The sequence below is a fragment of the Thamnophis sirtalis genome, unplaced genomic scaffold, assembly GCF_051295495.1.
Source record: "Thamnophis sirtalis isolate CommonGarterSnake01/CBP01778 unplaced genomic scaffold, rThaSir2_p1.2 scaffold_6, whole genome shotgun sequence".
NCBI classification, from domain to species: Eukaryota; Metazoa; Chordata; class Lepidosauria; order Squamata; family Natricidae; genus Thamnophis; species Thamnophis sirtalis.
The window spans coordinates 104,977,207-105,001,281 of record NW_028261386.1 but is presented as its reverse complement, the minus strand read 5'-3'; the positions used below and the strand labels follow the sequence as shown (position 1 = coordinate 105,001,281).

Below are 24,075 nucleotides of genomic sequence, written 5' to 3'. Positions count from 1 at the left end.
CTTCACCAAAATGGCCATGCAGATCCTGTAGAAGGCTTTCAGAGAGCTCCTGGGGGCTGGAGAAGGCAGAAATGAGTAAAAAATGGGTCCCCAGCCCCCAGGAACACTCTGCAAGCCCTCTATAGGCTATTTATGCCTTTTTTGGGGGGGGGAGAGAAACGGGCCTGTTTTCGCAAAAAAACGGGCCATTTTTGGGAGGTTTGCAGTGCAAAAATTTGCCTCTTCAAAATCTTGGTGCATCTTATACTCCAAAAAATACGGTACAGCATGATTACAGAAACAGAGTTGATTCTAAAGTCAAAATATTTAGAAACTGGTGGTTACCCATAGGACACTGCTAGGGAATTCTGGGACTTTATATTCAATGGAAGAGAATACCGATAGTTCAGGATTGAACGGTTGGGAGATCTTACTGCTGAGCTTGGATGCTTGCTTGAAGACATTTCATTATCCAACTGACATCAATGCAAGTGAGTGTGGGGTTTGCTGCCTATTTATATGTAGTACTTGCTCTGCCACTTTGGTGGAGAAGTGGTTTTCTCATTGGTGATTCCTTGATTTGACTAGTTTTCTACATGATTGTGGAGTCCTTTGTGTTCTCTGAGGTTGGTGGTTTTCTTGCAGGCTGTGTGATTGTTCCTGCTTACCCTTATGCAGGCTGCTGGAGGGATGTGTAGCCTTTCTTAGGTTTTTTATTGTCTATTTTGTATAATGTGTTCTATGCATCGATTGACGACCAATTCATCCTTCAACAACTTCTTTGAATAAATTATTATATTCAAATTATACTCACACTTCAGACAAATGAGGCTGGAGAAGAATGACTTACATTAGAGGAGTATGACTTAGACTAACACTACACCGACAAGTTTAATTAATATATCTCAAGCAAAATAACACTAGGTTAGTAAGCATCTGGTCTTTAAACAGAATACTGCCAAAAGATTAACCAGGATATACTACTGAATTATCCAACAATAGGTATTTAGTACTATTTTGCTCTATCCAACCTTTGCTATTTCCTCATTTCCTCCACAATGCAATAACTCAAACCATGCAATTTGATTGGTATTTTGGTAAAGAAAACTCCATAAGCATATTTCTACCATTCTAAAAACAAGATGAGTAATTTCAGAATAAGCCCATTAGAAATATTATTTTATAATAATTTGAATTTATATACCCCTAATAATCTTATTGCCCTTTTCCTAGTTTAATAATTTTGCCAGATGTTACCTCATGTCTCATAATTCTCCAGATATTTAATATAACTCTTCCAACAATGTTTATTTCACTCATTGTATCTGCTCCATATTCATCTAGATCTGAAGCAAATCTGTTCTCTTTCTTATCGTCTAGAATAAAAAATAAAAAAAATTAATGACAAATACTAAATGTGCAAGTATCAGAACAAATCATTCATGCTTAAATCTAAGTTTATTATAATGGTAATAAACCATCCTGACAAGTTGTATGCTGTATCACAATTTAAGAATACAAACACAATTCTCAGTTTTCCCTTGCACTACTGAGTCAGGAGAAGAAAACATAACACTTTAAGAAACAGACCTGCATGTCTGAATTTATGTCATATATAAAGTTGGCTTCACAGGTAATAAAAATCTTATTGTTTATCCCTCTGTGGCAATTATACTTCATATCTGCTGGCAAACATCAGGTTGCAAAGTAAGTATGGAGTAACGAGGTGACCTTAATTTAATCACATTCATATGCTGCTTATTTTGATAGCTGCATGTCCTATTTCTGTCCCTTACCAGAAATAAGGTTAGAAATATCAGTAGAATATGGATACAGCTACCTAACACCACACATTTAGTAATTCAAATTTCTCTATGAAACTGATGAATTAACAGCTTGCTAGAAGGGCAGAATGCACTCAGCCAATGGTCATTTCAAAAAATTGGACAGAAGACTCATAACTAACACATGGTTCACAAACACACCTGGAACACGAGAGATCATCTGACATAAATCAACATCCAGAGCAGCAGCTCTCTGTAAGAGGTATCCCCAAGAATGCATTTGGACTTCATAGCCTAACATAATATCTGGATCATACCTAAAAAGAGAAAGATATGTCTTCATATAACCAATTATTTAATTTAAATTTATTCATTAAAGCTGCAAATGCCACTAAATTAAATATAGTTGTTTGGTGAAGTTTAATTTCCTGTGAGGTACTGTGTGGAAAGGGGTACACAAATTTAATCTTAAGTACTGTGTACAGATAGTCCTTGACTTTTGACCACAATTGAGCCCAAAATTTCTGCTGCTAAGTTAAACAGTTATTAAGTGAATTTTGCCCCATTTTATGACTTTTCTTGCCTCAGTTGTTGAGTGAATCACTGCAATTAAGTTAGTAACATAGTTAAGTGAATCTGGCTCTCCTTTGAATTTGCTTGTTAGAATGTTGCAAAAGGTGATTACATGACACCAGGACACTGCAACCATCATAAATATGAACCAGATACCTAGTGTCTGAATTTTGATTGTTGTGTCACCCTGGGGATACTGCAACGATCATGTGAAAAACGGTCATAAGTCACTTTTTAAAGTGCCGTTATAACTTTGAATGGTCACTAAATGAACTGTTGTAAATCAAGAACTACCTGTATTGTCATTATTTGTCAAATAATTGGATTGGGACTCAAGTGAAGATGACAAATTAATTTGGAACCTGGAGTTTTTGAATTCTAAGAAATGCTCCGGCCAGTCTAAAGCCATCATGGAGCTAGAGAGTGTTGAATCTTTTTTTAATAAAATGGATTGAATTTATAGTTAAAAGGGAAAAAGTACACAGTGTTATCACTGAATTCATTAATTTCATAGATTTCAATATCTGAATTTATAACTTGGTCTAAAAAACATTCTGTTTTATTACTCAAGACAGCATGTTTTTTCAAAAAATTATTATGAGTTTTTATTCAGAGAAACCAGTTTTATAAGATCAAAAACATTAAATATCTTATTTTAGGTTATGCTATAAAATAGAGTAATTTTTACGGCTATTAAACTTCATTTTAATGTGTTAGTATTCTACAAATTAGTTTCCACAGAAACTGAGTAATCAAAGGTAAATTTATATGCATTTCAGTTGGAAAAGTGAAGCTGACAGTTATTTGCAATGATTATTTTCTTCAAAAAATATTCAGAAAAATTTGACTTGCTTTTCTTTACATTGATAGATCATTATATTGTTTAACTTATTTTGTACCTTTCCCCTAAAAATAAAAAAGGCAAGTAGCTTTGTGTTAGTATTTGAAATATGCCAATGTAGATTGTTAGCCATGGCAAACTAGATGTATATAACATTTTGGTTTCTAATGAATAAAAAGAGTCTGAAAGATTTAATTCTCATAAATAATGTATTCAGATGAATGCTGGTAAGATTCCTAATGGTCTTAGTTCAAATAAAATGAAAATTTCTATCAATTCTGAGCATGCCTAGAAATCTGTAATGTTCCATTCAGAGAGAAAAAAATTGTTGATCCACATGATAGATGACTATTCTAATGCTAATTAATTACCAATTAAAAATAATCAAGAATCCATTTAACAGAAACATTGGCTAAATATATATATATATACATATATCAAAAACTATTTTGCTTACCCTTGCCTTGTGAAGAAATTGATGAATATTTATATTCAGAATAATAATTTCATTCTTATCAAGACATTAATTCTGTGCCTGAATTGTAGCATATCAAAGCGTCTGCTGGGGGATTCATACATGAATGAATGCTTCTTCTTACAAAATATTTTCTCTATATGGGAAATTAGACCTAAAAATATTGACTAGCTCAGTGGGACTACACTATGTGCACTATGTAACATAAAGCAGAGTGTCAAGGATTTTTTTAGTTCAACAAGTTTTTGAAGGCTTTTTTCTACACAAAAATTAGGATAAATGAATTCAGAGGGGCATTTTTGTAAAAAGAAATTAAAAAAAATATCCCTGGATGCTGGAAATTATAGCAGCTTTTATAAAGTATTTTTCTGTGTGTCTTTAGTTACATCTCTTTTGTGTGGAGGTCTCTTTGGTATGTAGAAATGGAGACCTTAATGTAATTGATACAATACAGCTCTCTGGTTCAGAAATCTATCTAGCTGATACACTGAAATAATAGGTGTACTTTGAATAAATAGCAATAATTGGGTGCGTATGTTCAGTAACATTTCAGTTACTTACATTCTAGTTTTGTAACGGCAAAAAGTGTGTGAGTGTGTGTGTGTGTATAACAATATAAAACAATATGAACTCTTTATTATCAGCTTTTCTTCAATGTAGTCATAAAAATAGAAGATGATGTCTTCCACAGTTAAAAGTATGGCATCTATTACTGCCCTAATGTTTATGATAGATATTACTAATTGGATAGATAATATTTTTGTGCACATTTCCAAATTCAAATCCAGTATTTTCAATAAAATAAAATTTATAGCATGCACTTTCTTCCAGAAGTTCAAGGCAGTCTACATAAATTATTTCTTACAATTTTTCCCAATGATCTCAAATCATCATGGTTTAGAGTGGAATTGAATCTGGTATTCCTTGGTGCCAATCAACCTTTCAACAAATATACTAGACCAGTGATGGCTAATTTTTTTCTAAAGGCGTGCCAAAATTGTGCGTGTGTGCCCCACCCACAAGCACATATGTGTGCGCCCCTCTGCGCATGAGCACATGACTCTCCATGGGGGGATTTATACCCTCCCCAGGCTCTGGAGGATTTTCTGAAGCCTGAGGAGGGCAAAAACGGCCTCCCAGAAGGCGAAAACAGATCGTTTCCAAATTTCTCACCCTCTGGAGCCTGGGGAGGGCAAAAAACGGGCCCAATGGAAGTTTGGAAATGATAAAGTTTCCGCCTTCTGGATGGCCTCCGGGGGAGGCCATTTTCATCCTCTCCAGGCTTCAGGAAAGCCCCCGGCGCCTAGGGAGGGTGAAAAACAGCCCAATAGGAAGTTCAGGCCCGTTGGGCCTTTTTTTTTCGCCCTCTCTAGACTCCGAAGGCTTTCCTGAAACCTGGGGAGGGTGACCTCCCCCGGCCCTCCGGAAGGCCAAAAATCAGCTGGCGCACCGGAGCTGAGGGCTCCACGTGCCATCATGTACGAGACTGTTTCTCCAATTATGTTGTACCAATCATATAAAAGATTCCCAACTGACATGTTGATGAGCCATAGTCTAAATGAGTAAATAAGACTGATATATATAAGTAAATAAACAGTTAAAGTAAAATAGTTTTACTTATTTGTTTGCAAACTTTGCCAAAATTTCACTAAGACACAGGTCAGAAGAAGTTTATATGAAATTTAAATCATGTCATACACATTTGTCCAACTTTATTATTTGAAAATCTTATCTGCATTAATGTGATGATGGATTCACTGAATTATTTCAACATCCTTATAAGACAAGCAAAGTTCTCATTAAATTTTAATAGAATTTAAAATTAAGATATGTAACTTGTTTGACTACAGAAATGCTACATGTTTATTGCTAATATTATTTCACATTAAAAAGGTCACTACTGAAGTAGCTATTAGCTTTTAAATTCCATTTTCAGTTCTACTTGGTACAGAATTCACAGAAACTGAGTTTACAAACTAAAAACCTTCATGGAGAAAGCCACTGCAGTTTAACTAAATAACTTAACTTAACTAAATGGACTCAAATGTCAATACACCAATGCACAGAGTATTAGAAATAAACAGGGTGAATTAGAAATTCAAGTAAACGAGGGCAAATATGATATTGTTGCCATTACAGAAACCTGGTGGGACGAAACCCACAATTGGAACATACAGCTAGAAGGATTTAAGTTATTTAAAAGAAATAGACCAAATAAAAGGGAGGGAAATTTCTTTCTCAGAAATTCTAAGATATTTATTTAAAGTAGGATGTAGGTCTTAGAAATAGAAATAGACCAAATAAAAGAGTATGTGGAGTTGCACTATATATAAGAAATAACTATATCTCTACAGAAATAGAGCACAACAATGATGAGAACTATCTTGAATGCATTTGGGTCAATATTAAAGGGAGGGGGGAATGACATTGCCATAGGTCTATACTACAGGCCACCCAACCAAGCAGAGGAAGTAGATGAACTTTTTGCTAGTCAGCTAACTAAGGTATGTAGGAAGCACACCACAATAGTAATGGGGGATTTTAACTACCCTGATATCAACTGGGAAACAAACTCTGCACCAAGTGGAAGATCCAACCGGTTCCTAACAAACCTAGCAGAGAACTTTGTTTCCCAAAAGGTAGAGAAGGGAACAAGGGGATCGGCCATATTAGACTTAATTCTCACTAACAAAGAAGAAATGATAGAAGGTGTTGAAGCCATAAGAACCCTGGGGGCAAGTGACCATGCAATATTGGAATTCAACATTATCCAAACACAAGCAGTAGAACAAAGTCAAACTAGAGTATTGGATTTTAAGAGAGCTAATTTTAATAAAGTTAGAGAGAGCTTGGGAAGAATTCCATGGATGAGAATCCTCAAGGGGAAAACAACTCAAGAAGCTTGAGAAATTTTGAAAAATGAGATTATAAAAGCCCAGTATACAATAACAATGAAGAAGAAAAATAACAGCTCCCAAAAGAGACCAGCATGGCTGCATAAAGAACTCTCTGACAAATTGAAAGACAAAAAAGTTAATTATAAAAAGTGGAAACAGGGGGACATAACTAAGGCAGAATATCAGCAAATAGCCCGAGCCTGTAAAGATGAAGTGAGGAAAGCTAAGGCTCACAATGAAGAAAGGCTTGCCACAAAAGTAAAAAATAACAAAAAACACTTCTTCCAACATGTTAAAAACAAGAAAAAAGTTAAGGAAACAATTGGTCCATTGTTGGGAGAAAATGGCAACAAGGTGACAAGCAACAGGGACAAAGCAGAACTATTTAACTCATGTTTTGCATCTGCCTTTACACAAAGGGAAAAAAACAGTCCAACCTACCAAAAATAACACCACAAAAATCAGATTAGGAACACAAATTGAAATAGGGAAGAAAATGGTAAGTGAGAACCTGTCTACCCTAGACAAGTTCAAATCACCAGGACCGGATGGATTACACCCCTGGGTTCTGAAGGAACTGGCAGATGAGATCTCAGAACCATTGAACGATATCTTTCAGAGATCCTGGAGAACCGGGGAACTGCCAGAGGACTGGAAAAGAGCTGACGTGGTTCCCATCTTCAAAAAAGGGGGAAAAAATAGATCCAGGAAACTACTGACCTATCAGCCTGACCTCAATACCAGGGAAGATTCTGGAAAAGATAATCAAGCAACGAATTAGCGAACACCTAGAAATAAACAAAGTAATATCCAAAAGCCAACATGGGTTTGTCAAAAACAGATCATGCCAGACTAATCTTATTGCATTCTTTGACAAAGTGACAAAATTAGTGGACCAGAGGAATGTCATCAATATAATTTACTTGGACTTCAGTAAGACATTTGATAAAGTAGACCATAACCTACTACTAGATACAAGTAGAAAAATGTGGGTTAGACAGCATCACCACCGGATGCATTCGTAACTGGCTGACCAACCGCACTCAACGTGTAGTCCTCAATGGAACTGCATCTTCATGGAGGGAAGTATGCAGTGGAGTACCCCAAGGCTCTGTTTTAGGCCCAATACTCTTCAACATCTTCATCTATGATCTGGATGAAGGAATAAATGGGGAACTCATCAAATTTGCAGATGACACCAAGCTGGCAGGTAATAGCCAACACCCCAGAAGACAGGTTTAAGGTACAGAAGGATCTTGACAAACTTGAACTTTGGGCACTATCTAACAAAATGAAATTCAATGGTGAACAAAGTAAGGTTCTACATTTAGGCAAGAAAAACAAAATGCACAGGTACAGTATAGGTGGTACCTTGCTCAATAGTAGTAATTGTGAGAGGGATCTTGGAATCTTAGTTGACAACCATTCAAATATGAGCCAGCAGTGTGCAGCAGCTGCCAAAAAAGCCAACACAGTTCTAGGCTGCATAAACAGAGGGATAGAATCAAGATTATGTGAAGTGTTAATACACTTTATAATGCCTTGGTAAGGCCACACTTGGAATATTGCATTCAGTTTTGGCTGCCACAATGTAAAAAAGATGTGGAGACTCTAGAAAGAGTGCAGAGAAGAGCAACAAAGATGACTAGGGTACTGGAGGCTAAACATATGAGGAACGGTTGCAGGAACTGGGGATGTCTAGTTTAATGAAAAGGACTAGGGGAGACATGATAGCAGTGTTCCGATATCTCAGGGGTTGCCACAAAGACGAGGGAGTCAAACTATTTTCCAAGGCACCTGAGGGTAGAACAAGAAGCAATGGGTGGAAACTAATCAAGAAGACATGTAACTTAGAACTGAGGAGAAATTTCCTGACAGTTAGAACAATTAATCAGTGGAACAGCTTGGCTCCAGAAGTTGTGAATGTCCCAACACTGGATGTCTTTAAGATGTTGGATAGCCATTTGTCTGAAATGTCTTAGTTTCCTGCCTAGGCAGGGGGTTGGACTAGACGACCTCCACATGCAGTTCATAGCCATCAAAGATTATATTGTATATTAGAATTATACGCTTGTAGTGAATTTTGATCATTTCTTCTCCTCTCTGCTGTTCTAGTAAAGCTATGAAATTTTCATTTCCACTAATCACAATTTAATGTGTTACCCAAATAAAAAATATCATATTTTTAGCAATAATAGGAGGGAACAAGAAAGCTTTGTAAACTATAGGTTAAAATAGCTTGCTTCACTAACCAATATTAAAATGAACTATTGTTGTTAGGTTGAGCAACATAAGCCACACTTAATAGGTCAGACCCGAAGTTGTTTCAAAGGAATGAAAACATACACGTTCAAAAATTACCTAGCCTTCAAACTACAGATAGTTTAAACCATTAACAAATGGTTTATTTTATCTGCAAAACAATATAGAATGATCTTTATAGGAAGCTGACTGGAACAAGGAAGTAAAAATCAACATATTCTAAGTTGTGTCTTTGCCTCATTCAAAAGAGTTCTCTAATTTCTACTAAATCGAACAAAATTGAATTTGCAGTAATGATAATAATTCATAACTATAGCAACAAAAGCTATTTTGAACACTGTTTTGTCCAATATTTAATGAAATTAATGTCGTAGCCAAAAATAATGGGTTGGGGAAAATAATAATTCAAATATACTCAAATCCAGGAGGTTATTTATTTGAAATATAATTTCATACATTTCAACATAGAATTATTATTTTGCTAAATGAAACCACTGACAAAATCTTGCATTAATTCAATTTTAGAGGGGGTGTAACTTTTATCCCTCAAACAGTAAAAATATTGAATCAAAACTATCTGAAGGTACACATCATAGTCCAGTCATTGGCCAGCCCTAGAAGCTGATATGCAGCATTTCAAGAAGCGTTTACCAGGTAACAACCCAGATGTTTGGTTTGCCTTTTTCATGATAGAGAAATCAGTGTGCTTTCTTCATTCAGTGAAGCCTTCAGCGGTCAAGTCTTCATTTGTTGATCTTCAGAGATAAAGAAAAATTGTAATGTTCTATTGTTTGGAATGATTTTTTTATGCAGACAAGTGATATTTTTTCCTATACTTCCAAAACGGTGGAAGGTTTTAAAAAATTAAAAGAACAGAATTGGTTTGCTATTTCCAAGTTGTTTTGTAAGTCAGACGGAGCAGCGGATTCCCAAAAAAGAGAAAGATAAAATTAATTTCCTTACCTGCAATTTTGTCTTCTCTGAACAGGAATCCGCTGCTTCGTCAGGACCCACCCTTTGCTGGTTGCTTTCAGCAACTCTAGTATTCTGGTTTCCTGGATTTGGTCAATGCCATTCTCATCAGAAGTTTTCTAGTTGGAGAGAGAGAGAATTGCAAATGTACTCTGCCTAGTACACATTTTCCTTGAGAATGTATTCCAGCCAGAAGTTTCAAAGTTTAGCTTTCTGGATAACAATAAGACTTCAAAGCTTTGGCAGTTGATTTGAAGAAAGACACATCTGAACTTCTATAAGTGCATGATCAGAGGATGCTATAAGAGCATGTGAGGAACTTGAAAATGATACACCAAACGGAATTTGGAAACGGAGAGGTTTCGCTTTGGAGAAGACATACGTAAAAAAATTCATGCCTACCTATTTATTTTTGCCTGTATCACAAGGAGCAATGAGTTTTGCTATGAAGTTGTCATAAAAACCACCCCTTTCCTGCCTATTGGTAGATTTTTTAAAAGTTGTTTCGTAAGACAGTAAGAAGTTTTCTAGATTTCACATGCATCTTAGGGATATTACAACTTCAGTACTACTGATGTGAATTCTGGTTTAGAGACCTGAATAAACATACCTTAAAAGATAAATATGTTATGAAGACCTAAAACAAACTTTTACAAAAAATAAAACTGTTAAAATATGGGCACATAAAAAAGAGAAGGGAGACCAAAAGTTGAACAAAATTAATCAGAAATGTATAAGCTGAAAATAAAAACAGAATACTACCTTTTAACAATATTCACTACCTCCTGGAAAAGTGCTCTCTCATCAGTAGCATATGTGACTTCCAACCCTGAGATACCAGATCTTGCAAGCAAAGGGGCATGTTCTCTATTACCTGAAAAACAAATTGAAATGCATTTATTTCTTAAGAAAAACTTGATCATTTCAGTTTTGACAGTGAGCAGTACAAATTGTGCTCCAGGCACTCCCCCTTCATCCACCTGCTGCAGACAAAGCATGAACAATAGCAATAGCAGTTAGACTTATATACCGCTTCATAGGGCTTTCAGCCCCCTCTAAGCGGTTTACAGAGTCAACATATTGCCCCCAACAACAATCCGGGTCCTCATTTTACCCACCTCGGAAGGATGGAAGGCTGAGTCAACCCTGAGCCGGTGAGATTTGAACAGCCGAACTGCAGTCAGCTGAAGTAGCCTGCAGTGCTGCATTTAACCACTGCGCCACCTCGGCTCTTCAAGTTCATGTCAAACATTTTATTTGATTCTATTATATTGAAAAGCATACACATTTTTGATTTTTTTAAAATGCTATACCACTGATTTTTCTAACATTCAAATGCTATAAAATTTCACAAACATGAATCACAATAAATCCTCATATGCACCATTTCATTAATCTATACTAGAAAAATGTACTATAATGATAGTAAAAAAATTCCTTAGATTTTAATTCCTGCTACCAATCTTTGTTATTCTACATTACGAATATACTTGATTCAGAGGAAGAAAACCAAGCTACATTAATCTCTTATCAATAAGCACCATTTAAATATTGTTGGTCTTACACATGACAAAGAGGTAGAATATTAATCAATATAGATCTTATTAACAAAACTGCCTTGGTATCCAAGTACTAAACTTTCTATGCAGAGAGCACCTTACTTTCTCTTATACAAAAGTTCATGGACTATCTTTTACCCACGTATTCTTCACTTAGGCAGGAAACAAAACTGATGGGGATGATTCTAGATAGAAGTGGCTAATGAACATTTCAAGGTAAAGATAGGGTAGACTCTCCTTGAGGACAATGCAGGACTAGGATAATCAAGTGAGATTAGGAATGATCAGTGAGCATTATGAAACATGGCTTTTCAGGCAACTATTATGTAACCTAAGGCCTGCCCATAGGACAAATGGAAAAATATTCAGTATTGTTAGAAATTAATTGATAATCACATCAAAACAATTAAAAACACATTTATTACTTCTAGTTTCAAGTAAATTATTTTTAAATAGCTACACAACTCATACATGGCCCAAATCAAGTTGAGGTTGAAACACTTTCATAGATGTTTCTATTTCAATTTGATCATGATTTTTGTTGTAATGGTCCAACATTAGTCAATGTGTTTTTAGAATTTAAAAAGTTTATGGTAGAATAATCACAAATAAGATTTTACTTTGTCAGCCAATAGTATCTTTAAAAAATCAGTATTAATAACTCTGCAACATTAAATACAACTTCTGTTTTTTAAAGAAAATATGCTAAACCTATTATTGTTGAATTCAGTCTATATGTATTCTTTTCAGTTTCTGAAGGCAGCCTCTAGAAAGACATAATTTAGTAAAATCAATCTATTGCTTTAAAATTAAATATTTTAAAGAAAAATGCTATCAAAGGATGCTAAAGGTAAGAATAGGAATTACTTAATACCCAGAAATAAAAGTGGATGAAATATATATTTTATCATGTTACATTATGTTATTCAGAACCTTAATAATAGCATAATTACTGAATATAAATCTAAGAGTTTATTACTTTATTCTTGTAATTAAGTTTAGTTTTTTTTTTCACTAGCCTAAACCAGTGGTACTCAACCTTTAACAGCTGGAGAGCCACTTCACCATTAACTGTTGCAGAGCATAACATCAAACGTGAATATTGCAATCTTTTCCTCATGGTGCTACCTAATTTTTGGTGGTATTTGTCACCACATACAATATTTACTGAAACATGTCATGGCATATCATTTTCCCCATTGCTGTTATCCTTGTTTCTTATTGGTTGCTGGGAAAAAAAGGGAGGATTCCCATTCTTTCTCATGGCTGCTGGGCTGGAGTGATTTCTATTCTTACCTGGCAGGGGGATCCCAGCAGCTCCTTCGCTTTCCTCCTATGGGAGGAGGTACTTCAGTGACTCCCACACTGCCGGTCCTTTGGTCAGTGCTCCCCGCGCTGCCTGATAGAGTGGAGCGCCGATCAGATGCCTACACTGCGAGAGCCGCCTGTAGGGCCTCAAGAGCATCCAGCTCTAGAGCCACAGGTTGAGTATCACTGGTCTAAACAAAGCCAAAAAGGTACAATACAATAAGGGCCCTCTTTAGACCCTACAAAGATCAGAGAAAACCACACAACAACCCTTATGCAACATATAACATATTCCATGTTCTATCTTTACTCAAACCAATTAAGACAGATTACCAAAATTGAACAGTCCCAGGAAATTAAAAAGGACTAGTTCAGTACAAGAGTTTTGAGGCCTGCCATCTAGGATATGCTTTCCTCTTTATATATCTTCAGGACTTCTGCAGGAGCATGCTACAAGATATTAAACACTGTTTAATATATACTTAGGTAAGTGTTAAGCATTATAGCCCTTGCAAATGTTCATAAAAAGATATAAGGTGGAAACCATCTACTATAAGTCCATGATTCTACAATGAGATGACATGAATTTAAACACTAGCAAACATTGTTCAAAACCACATTTTTATTTATTATGTTTATTAATATCTAAATACAATAAATTGAAAATATTGGCAATCATTTTAAAGAAAATAAAATGAAATAAGGACCTTGGCTTGAGATAGTTCTTGCTCTGTCTTTATCAATCACTATAGCACCAGTGATTTCCATTTTCTCAGTATCTGGCAATGGTGTGTCAGATGAGATGCAGTAGAATAAAGCACAGATAGGATCAAATTCAGGATCCGCCTCCAAATCTCTTCTGGTTCGAGCATGCAATTCCATACTTAGCAGTGTAAGATACTGTACCTACACAGAAAAGTTTACATTATTATCTCTTGTCAAAACAATTTAAAATAAAACACTATAAGCAAAGCCTTTTTCAACAATCAAGCTTGAGTTTATCCTTTAGGTGATTAATGTGAACTTTTTCAGGAATCAATAAAATCATGTAATTTAGTGGTAATGGATAAATTAGTGAGTGCCTAGGAATATTCACCAATCTTGATTTAAGTACTTTCATTTTGAAAATTTCAAAAATGATCTGAGAAACATTTATTGGATATGTAAAGCATTTTCAATTAAACAATGATTTACCTCATGTAAAGCCTTTGCTTCTTGCAGGTTTTGTACACTTATTTTAAAACCATAAGAATTGTTCAAAGATGGTCCTTCAATCTGAGAAGTTTCTTTCTTTTGAGTATTTATAGTAGTGAACTGGTTCTGTTAAATAAAACAACAAACTTTTAATAATTAAGGGTAATTTTTTGATAATTTAAATAATTTAATTCTCAAAATCTTATTCACTAGTGTGTATAAATAAATACTCAGGTCATGTTCCAGGCAGAAAATCATGGTCATATTGTTATAATTTCTAATGCTTTTTTTACAATTCCAATGGGCACCTTTCTGCTAAAACAAGACTTACACCTGGAAAATATCTCTGAAATAACCACATGGCTAAGGAAAGCTTGTACACTTCCCTCTTCAATATGCTGCACTCAATTATAGTTGATTACAAAAGACTGGGAAGCTGCACAGCTAATACTGACGGCATCAGTAATACTGTGGTTTTAGCATTTAAAGCCATAGTTATAGCCACATAATTGCAACCTATACCACATACTGTTTCCTAGGTTGTTGCTAATGCTTATTAGCACATCCTTCAATCAAAAAGGTCAAACTCAATATGTCAAAGGTGTTCTTCAAACATGGAACGTTTAAGTTCCCCAAAAAGCATTAAATGTTCACCATCAGTGTAATCTTTAAAGGAATTTTCAAATGCATACTTTTATGTGTAACAGCTAGCAACAAGTTTTCATATTAAGTCAGCAGAAATGAACCTAAAAGTGATTTCTGATATGATCACAGAAAGTCATTTTACAAATAATTCCTAAGAAATTTCAGTATTCAAAGGTATTTATTTTACTCTACTAGGCTCATTTCAGAATGCCCTATCATATAAACTTCTACAAAGAAGTTAATCTAGAATGAAATGAAGCTGGACTACCTTAAAACAAAACTTAAAAGACAAAAATCAAAACCCAAGTTAGCATAACGTTTCATTTTTTTCTTACTTTAATTTGTGTTGTTAAAAGTACTTTACGAAGTGCATCAACATTTCTTCCTCGTCTAGAACTAAATTTTTGAATATCTCGTCCTATGGCTGAAAAAAAATATTAATTTGCATTGTAAAAATTTCTATGCATTTCAGTTACACAGCTCTACGCAGCTTAAAATATAATGAGCATGCACACCAACAAAACAAGTAAACTATAAGACCAAATTACATTAATACAACTCTGAATTAACTTCAATTCAAGACAGAATGACAGTTGGTCTTACCTGAACTGTTGTTTTAGGAGGTTTTGCAGGATTAGCCAGGATTGGCTATTGTGATGTGCAATTGGCCTTGAGACAGAGTTAATATGAAGCCACGCCTCTGTGCTCCTTGCTTCTGGTTCCCAGTTTCAATGAGTCAAGACCACTGCAAAACACCTGAAAACAAATCATAAGGGAACACATCCTACCCCTGAACTCCCCCAACCCCTGGACTAACTCTAGGGCGGGAACCTGGCTAATCCTGCAAAACCTCCTGAAACAACAATTCAGGTAAGACCAACTGTCATTTTCTGGAGGAATTTTGCAGGATTAGTCAGGATTGGGACATACCCAAGTTAACGTCTCTTAGGGGGGGCACTATTGGTCCTGGGCCCCTCATGCGCTACCACCTGTTGTAACACCCTACGACCAAAGGCTGCATCAGCCGATGCAAACGCGTCAAACCTGTAGTGCCTGATAAAGGGAGACGGGGATGCCCACATAGCTGCCCTGCAAATCTCCACAATAGGCACCTGTGTGGCCCAGGCCGCCGAGGTAGCCACACTCCTGGTGGAGTGTGCTGTGATGCCCTGGGGCACTGGAAGGTGCTGAACCTCATAGACCAATGCGATGTCCATTTTGATCCACCTCCTATAGCCAAGGAGGACACCTTCTTCCTCAGGGAAGATGGATAAAAGGAAATGAAGAGCACCTCAGACTTCCTGAGACTCTCCATGCGCCTCAGGTAAATTCGCAAGGCACGCCTGACATCCAGTTGGTGCCAAAGGCGCTCCCTATCATGACACGGGTCCGGACAAAAATCCGGTAATACCACCTCCTGCGACCTGTGGAAAAGGGAGTTAACCTTGGGAACAAAAATAGGATCCAGTCGCAGGACGACCCGATTATTGTGGAATGTACAAAAATTCGACCTGGAGGACGCCCCCAGTTCAGAGATGAAACTTGCTGAGGTGACCGCCACAAGGAACACTACCTTAAGGGTTACGAACTTCAGGTCAACCGTCCTCAGAGGTTCGAATGGTGCTCCTGTCATTGCTTGGAGAACCGTAGTGAGGCTCCATGTTGGAAACCTGTGGACTACCGGGGGACAGAGATTCCCCGCACCCTTCAAAAACCTCTTAATTAACGGGACCTGGGAAAGTCCCAATAATTGTGGAGAGGGCCACCACCTGTCTCCTGAGGGTGCCATGTGAGAGCCCCTTGTCCAATCCATCTTGGAGGAACTCCAAGACGTGCGATACCGAAGCCTCACAAGGATTTGCTCCCAGGCACCACTCTGCAAAGACCCGCCAGGTGGAATCATAAATCATAAAGTGGTGGAACTCTTGCATGAAGCCTCAATTGTGGAGATTACCCTCTGTGAAAGCTGGGCGGCCCTTAGGTGCTCCTGCTCAATCGCCACATGGTTAGCTGCAGCCACTGTGGCTCAGGATGCACCAGGTTTCCCTATCTGAAGTCCACATCCCTCTCCGGGATCCTCCACAGGTGTGACACTGATAGGCACATTAGGTCTACAAACCACGCCTGGCGTGGGAGGGAGGAGCCAATGTCGCAACGATATGGTTGTGCGGTCTCAATGCTCTGAGACCACAGCCAACACTTTTGCCAGTGGGTGGTCCAAACGGACCTAAACCGTCCCAAAGTGACGGTGAACAGGAAGAATGCATCTTGCTGATCTCGGGGATACCGCAAAATCCCTGAAAAAAGCAAGAGAAGTTTTTCAAGCCAGCGGCAAAAAATCCAGCCAAGGCTGACAAAGTCGGGGCAGCTCCAAAACGGAAAGACATGGAAAGAGAAAGTGTTTCCAGCTGGTGAGGAATTTTTATTGTTTTAAAAAAGAGACTGCCTATAAAAACTCAAAAATCAATTTAAATTGAAAAATAGAAGAATCAAGCGGCGGAATTAAATTTGGAATGGTTTTGGACAGTGGTTATCTTTTTAAATGTTATTTTCATGGATCGAATCTATGCAAACTTTTTGAAACGGATGGATTAAGTTTTCTTCTGCTACCTTCTCCTTGTGACTCTGTAATTTACAGACTAAAGTTTTCCTCTTTTATTGCTGTGGGTATTTTTCTAATTCATTTAAAGATTGGACCTCTTTTTCTAATTTGAAATACAAGGAGGATGGGAGGTTTTGTTGATCGGAGTTTTGTGTATTCAAAACAGAACTTTTTTCTTTCTTTCATGGATTGCTTTGACTTGGCACAAGGTTTTACTGTTTGGCTACAGACTGATAAGAGCACACAGATGTCCCTTTGAAGGGTATTTTCAACCAGAGAAAAGTGAAAATAACGTTCTTTGTGAATCTATGCTTTAATTTTATTAATCTTCCAAGCTAGAGCAGCTGTGTTTGTTAGAATGACTCAACATCAAGAAAAAAATAGAGGTCTTAACTTTGCAAAATATATTTTCAGAACTAAATGGAATATGGAATACCTAGAACACATAACAAGAAAATATGATGAAAAAATTGAAAATGTTCATCAAATGCAAAACAGGGTGATTGAAACTCAAAAAAATGAAGTGGAAAAATGAATATAAGGAAACTAAACCTGCTGATATCTATAGTAATTGGTTTGTTCCTGAAAATGGAAAGAATGGAATACAGAAAGAGGAATTAAATGGAGAGGAAATCTATTCCAAAGGTCAAGATATAGAAGAAGATAAAATTAAAGAATCTATGGACTTAAAGAAATTCCATTAGCAAAAGTATTGATAACACAACTGACAATCAAAGACAAATTGAATAAGGAAACAGAAAGAGGATATCAAGATTTTTTGAGAGATCTTATAAGCAAGGAGTTGTTAAGAGAAGTCCATACAAAGCTGATCAAGAAGATGATTAGAGGATTGGTACCACAAATGGCAGAAGATATGAGATTGTTTTGTTATTGGAAAGATACAGGTTGATAGATGGAAGAATATAACTTAACACTAGTTAAACCTAGTGAAATTTAGTGATAATATAGTTAAATGAATAATTGATAATGATAATAATGTATACAATGTGTAGTGTTATGATAAGTAATAATTGGATATGAATATTGAATGGTACGCATGAAAAGAAGATTAGAAATCCTTTTGGATTATAAACAAAGGTTAATAAAAAATAACTAAGTTAGATACAGTTAAGTTTTGATTATTAGGGGGAAAATGATATGATACAGGATATAGTCAAATAAAGGAGGGATAATGATGATAATATATGTATATGTATATGTATATGTATATGTATATGTACATGTATATGTACATGTACATGTACGGGTACAATATAAGGAAACTGGATGAAAATTGAAAACAGTGATTTGGAAAGGAGGGTTAGAAAAGTTTGTTATTAAATATTATGGATGTTTAGCTAGAATAGGACATAAGGATTCAGTGTTATTGGAGGATTTTAGAAATATTAAATGAAATGCCAGTATGTGGTTATGTATTAAATCTTGGCATATTTTATTATGGACGTTTAAACAATTATAGTCAAATAAAAATTGAGGTATAAGGGTAACATGTATAAATATCTGAATTAAAATACTTGAGCTAATATGAATTATGCTTGATGACTGTGGAAGAGATGCATGAAAGCCTTTTGTAACCAACTGATACACTTTCTACAGTATGTAAAGAAGGAAGATTTTATGTGTTGTTTGTTTCGAAAAAAAAAATTATATTAAAAAAACCCCACGCCCGGCGCGACCAGTAGGACGCCACTAAGACGAGTTCCGCCGTCTCTGATATCACTTTCCGAACTACCCCAAGGAGAAGGGGAAGAGGAGGGAAGGTGTACAGCAGGCCCTCCAGCCACTGAATCCGAAGCACGTTGACTACCTCCGTTCCCTGAGTCGGGAACCGAGAGAAGAACCGATCCACCTCAGCGTTCTGCAGTGTGGCAAATAGGTCCACCTCCGGATGGCCAAACCTGGAGCAGATGGCCCAGAACAGTTTCGGAGAAAGGCTCCACTCCCCGTGTTCGACCGTGGCCCGACTGAGCCAGTCAGCTTGATGGTTGTTCACTCCTGTGATGTGCTCTGCCCTGAGCGATCGAAGATGGCTTTCAGCCCAGGTGCCGAGAGCCATCGCCTCGGTCCAAAGAGTCTTGGAGTGTGTGTTGCCCTGTCGGTTGACGTGGGCCTTCGCCGCCATGTTGTCGGTCAGCACCAAGACGTCTTGATCCTGAACATGGTCCTTGAAGTGCCGCAATGCCAAGTGAATCGCTCGCAGTTCCAGCCAATTTATATTATGTTGGAGATCCAACCAGGTCCAACGCCCCTGCGCCATCCGGGATTCCAAGAGAGCTCCCCACCATACAAGCTGGCGTCTGTTGTCAGGATGAGGTGCTTCGGCTCCCTGAACTCCCAGCCAATGAGGGAGAGCCAATGAGAGCTGCACCTGTGGTGTCACTGGAACCTTTTCCTTGGAATTGCTGGAGTTTGACCTCTGATGTGGCAGGAGACGCCACTGGAGCGGCCTCGTGTGTAGATGAGCCCAAGGCACAATGTCTATGCAAGAAATGAATTTCTCCAGCAAGCTGGAGAGCACTATTACAGGAACAAAATGTTGACTTCTACCTTGTCTAACTAAGGCTAACAAACTAACTTTACGGTCGTGGGACAGGAACACCTTCCCCAGCTTAGAGTCTATGATGGTCCCCAGGTGAGTAATCCTGGTGGTGGGAATGAGGGAACTCTTATCTAGGTTAACCAAAAAACCTAACTGCTGTAGTGTGAATACCACCAACGAAAGATCCTCCCTCACCCGCTCAAACGATGCTGCTTAGACTAAGATGTCATCGAGATAGCATTGGACCCTGACAGAGCACTCACGGAGATAAGCCTCAGATTTTGAGGGATCCTCATCATCAGACATATCTACCTCTCTCTGAACCCGATTCCCCACCATGGAACCCTTGTTAGCCAGAGAAGAAGAAACAGGCCAGCGCACCTCCAAGGAGGAAGGCCTTAGCCTGGCCTGAGCAGTAGCAACCCCCCCCCCCAGGGACCTTTGCCACCATTGCGGGTCACACAGATCCCTTCTGTAACCCAGCAGAAATTCCATGTGAAATTGCAGAGGAGATAAACCTCTGCTTGCTGGAAGCTGCTCCATGTCCCTAACAAAGGAATCCTCCTCCTCCTCTTGTGCACAGCCTTCAGACTGTGGAGCCAATGATGGCCTGATGGGACTATCCTCCCTGCACTGAAAAGGATCCCTTAGATAGGGGCCCTGTTCCACCATGGAGAGTGTGGGGGGAGGAAGGTGAATGTCCCTGAGATACACTGGAGAATCCCCCATGAGGAGACCTAGACCTGGATCTAATGGGCGATCTAGACCTCAAGGGAGAACTAGGCCTACCCCTCTGTTCAGCCCTTGACATCTGCTTTTCCAAGGCCCTGTGCCTCCTTTCCTCATCCTTCTGCAAGGCCTTGGAGGATTTTCCAGCTGCTGAAGTTTTTCGCAGTCTCACAGAGGCTGTGGGCCTCACTCGGGCCCCACTGGAGGTCCCCTCCCCAGGGGACAATGGGGGGGGGGGAAATCCAGCCTCTCCTCTGCATCTGCCAGGGCACCAGGTCAGGGCTCCACCAGGCCCAGCCCATCAGAAACAGCAGCGACCAAAAAACAGCTTCCCCCAATCACTTACGGCTTCCACGTGACGAAATCAGCCTCTGGTAGACCTTTCCTGCCTGTTTTTCTGTCCCACACCACTCCAGGCCTCCTGGCATCGATCTAGGCCTCCAGAGGCTTGCCGCTGCCACCGCTTCAGAAAAGATGGCCACCCAGTAAGGCAGGGATGAAAATGAGGCTTCGTAGTAGCCTTTGCACCAGCCCTTGCGGCCCGCAGGAATTGAGGCCCCCAAATGGCCGCCGTAATGGCGTTCTGCCTCTAAAGCCCCAAGAAGCAACTTTTAAATCCCTTACCGGCGGCCGGGAGCAAGCCACACCAAGGGGAGGCTTCCAGGTATCAGATGGAGGCAAGGGAAAGAAGTCAGGGAGAAGGAATTTGCAGGATGGCATTGGATTGTTTTTGGAAGAATCAGGAACCAAAAGCAACCTGTCTTTCTTCGGCCAGACAGAGTTGAAACTGGGAACCAGAAGCAAGGAACACAGAGGCGTGGCTTCAAATTAACTCTGTCTCGAGGCCAATTGGACATCACAATACCCAATCCTGGCTAATCCTGCAAAATTCCTCTGGAAAACTGTATAGTTTTTTGTCAGGAATATTACAATGATGATCAAAGGTCCCTTCCAACTCTGTATTCTGTACAATGGATTAAATTATGTATAAAAACTTTGAAGGTTTATTTTAATTAAAAAGTTGCAGAGCACATGCTTTGCATTCAGAAAGCTACTGGTTCAATCACTGCAAATACTGAGTAAAAATAAAGAGCATTTTCCAGATAGAATACATGTTGTACATGAAACAAGCAAATATTAACCCAATACTGAATCACAGAATGACATTTGATCACATTTTATTTTGATCTTATGCAAATTAGGAAAATGTTGCAAATTCATTAATGGTTTATTTACTTGGTTATATTTATGATGCCAATGTCTTTATATATTCAAATATTATGACTATTTTAAATGAGTAAATATTAAATGGCTATCCTTTATGTTTAAAGTCATATTTACTATTATATTCTATTTTTGAAGTATAGGTAGTCACTCTAGTCTTGAAGGATATGGTAGAATGCCCTCTTTTCAAGAGACCATCACTAAATGTCTCCATTTTGGACAATTATCATCTAGTTTGCAATCCAATCTTCTCTTTGTGAGGAAGACTGTGGAGTATTTAGGTGGCAGCTACAAATCTTTGAGAAATTATCTTTGTTTCAGACAGGGATATAGTAGGAGTAATGACAGTTGTGTCTGTCAGTGATTTTTGTGGAGCTGGGATGGGAATGGTGCATCTATCCTTGTGCTCCTTGATCTCTCAGCAGCTTTTGATACCACTGACACTGTATCCTTAACCAGCTGCAGGGTTGGGAGTGGGAGACACCTTGTTGCAGCAGCTCACCTACTTCCTCAGTGATTGTTTTCAGTTGGCATTGATGGGAAGTGGGAGATCATGTTGACAGCCTCTCACTTGTAGAGTACCTTAAAGGTATGTGGGAATAACCTTGAGAAATAGGAGGAAAAGCTACAGGTTGTGGTGCTGCTATATTGGTTGAGGCAAATTCCGTCCCAGTTGTTGTGTTAGTTGTATCATGGTGTTTCTCAAACGGCTTACTTGTATATCTACTTACTGTTGGTTTTGCAGCATTCCTGCAATTCAGGAAAAAAAGAAGTGGTCCCTGGGTATTGGAGGCCATTTCTAAAACTCCAAGTGAAATTTTCTGCTTCTCTTAGGAACATGAAACTTGCATGAGTGATGTCAACTCTTTGAGGTAGTCCAAACAAGAAGCACCAACCATGAATACTAATACTATTTTTATTGTAAGGCTACAGCGGCGGCTGCGCGCGCAGCCTCCTCCCGCTCTTTTTAGCCTGACAGCCCAAAAAGCGCGCGAAGGATCCAACCGTCGCTGCTGTTGCCGGGCAGAATTGAGCGGCTGAATGGCCCCTAGCTGGAAGGCCTGCAGGCTCCCAAACCTCCGTTTGAGAGAATTTTCCTCAGGGGCTTAGTTGAGGAAGGTCTGCCACCGCCCCTGCCGCTCCTGCCACTCGCCAGCCTCCGCTGGGCGAGGGTGATAGTCCCCTGGAGCGCTTGCGACCAGCAGCTGCAGGGAAGCCCGGGTGCCCTCTTAAAGCGACACAAACCTCAAATCTTTGACAGTTTTTGCAACAGAGATAATTTTCTCTAATATGAGAATCCAAACGTGGTCCAAAGTGGGAAACTTTCCAGCCTATCTGACCTTAGACTGGAGCTCTCCCAAAACAGTCCTAACGGGCGGACTGAGTTTTCGAACTGAGCATGCAGAGGCAAAGGGAAGCGTGGTCAACTAAAAACATCACTCAGTCCAAGGGCAGATAGGCTGTGTTAACCCAGTATTGGACTCTCCAAGCAGTGCACTGGAGAATACTAATACTATTTTTATTGTAAGGCTACAGTAAAAGAATCTTGCAAGTCTGAAAGCATTTTTCTCCTTCTATACTTTTACTTTCCAGAAAACTGCGAAGGTCCCTTCTAAGACACTTCCATACTCTTCTTGCTTCTATGGGCTGATACCTCTCAAAGTTATTCCCACATCCTATTACAGATACCTCGGGTGTCCTTTCCTCGGTAACATCTAACTAAACTGTTAGCTGAGATTATCCATCAGTTCAGGTTTTGGTATCATGAATACTCTAGTAATACCCAATTTTGCATCTCAACTCCAGGCTGCACAGGTGAAATGGTCAGTTACTAAATCAGTGTCTGGAGGCCATTTAGGTCTGAATGGAGAGAAACAGACTTTGGCTCAAGCCTGACAAGACTGAGCTGCTGTAGTATTGGGTTTCCCTGTGTTGGGTAGGTTTTCACTGTTGGTCTTGGATAGCTTGATTAGTAAGCAACTCTCTGGTCTTTCTGGACTTGAGCAGATGGCAGCTGACACCTCTTGTGTGCCAGTTGTCTCTTTTTCTCAACTAGGAGATCCTATAGATAGTTACTCATGCCCTACTCATCTAATGACTGGAATTTGAAATGTGTTCTACATGGGGCTGCCCTTGAAGGCAATCTGAAAGGTACAGCTATGTCAAAATGCAATGGCCTGAGCAATTATGGGTATCTCATTTTGCCCATGTGTTACTACACAAACAGCAGTGGCTGTCAGTTGGCTTCAGGGTGAAATCTGAAATATTGGCCATTACCTATATAGTCCTTTATGGCATAGGGGCTCATTTTCTTAGGGACCGCCTGTCTATAATAGTTTATGCCTATTTGGTACATTCAGGCAGAATAGCTATGCCCCAAATCCCCTCAATTAAGCATTGTCATTTGGGGGGATGGAAGAAGTGTCTTCTCTGCCCCATGGAACAGCACTCCCAAGAGAAGTATAGTGTTA

At 38.7% G+C, this 24,075-nt stretch overlaps 1 protein-coding gene across 2 annotated transcripts in view; it reads right to left on the bottom strand.

The window, feature by feature from the left end:
• The window catches only part of REV3L (REV3 like, DNA directed polymerase zeta catalytic subunit), an 83,297-nt gene that overhangs the window by 19,827 nt on the left and 39,395 nt on the right, over positions 1-24,075 (bottom strand). The window contains exons 15-21 of one of the 2 annotated variants that reach the window (XM_087718638.1): positions 14,825-14,913; positions 13,845-13,970; positions 13,358-13,556; positions 10,566-10,657; positions 9,775-9,902; positions 1,965-2,080; positions 1,237-1,355 (exon numbers count right to left, since the gene is read on the bottom strand). In XM_087718638.1, coding sequence (XP_087574764.1) covers positions 1,237-1,355; positions 1,965-2,080; positions 9,775-9,902; positions 10,566-10,657; positions 13,358-13,556; positions 13,845-13,970; positions 14,825-14,913 — 869 coding nt within the window. Of the gene's footprint in view, positions 1-1,236; positions 1,356-1,964; positions 2,081-9,774; positions 9,903-10,545; positions 10,658-13,357; positions 13,557-13,844; positions 13,971-14,824; positions 14,914-24,075 lie in introns of both variants that reach the window. The other variant, XM_014055138.2, reaches the window with a different exon arrangement.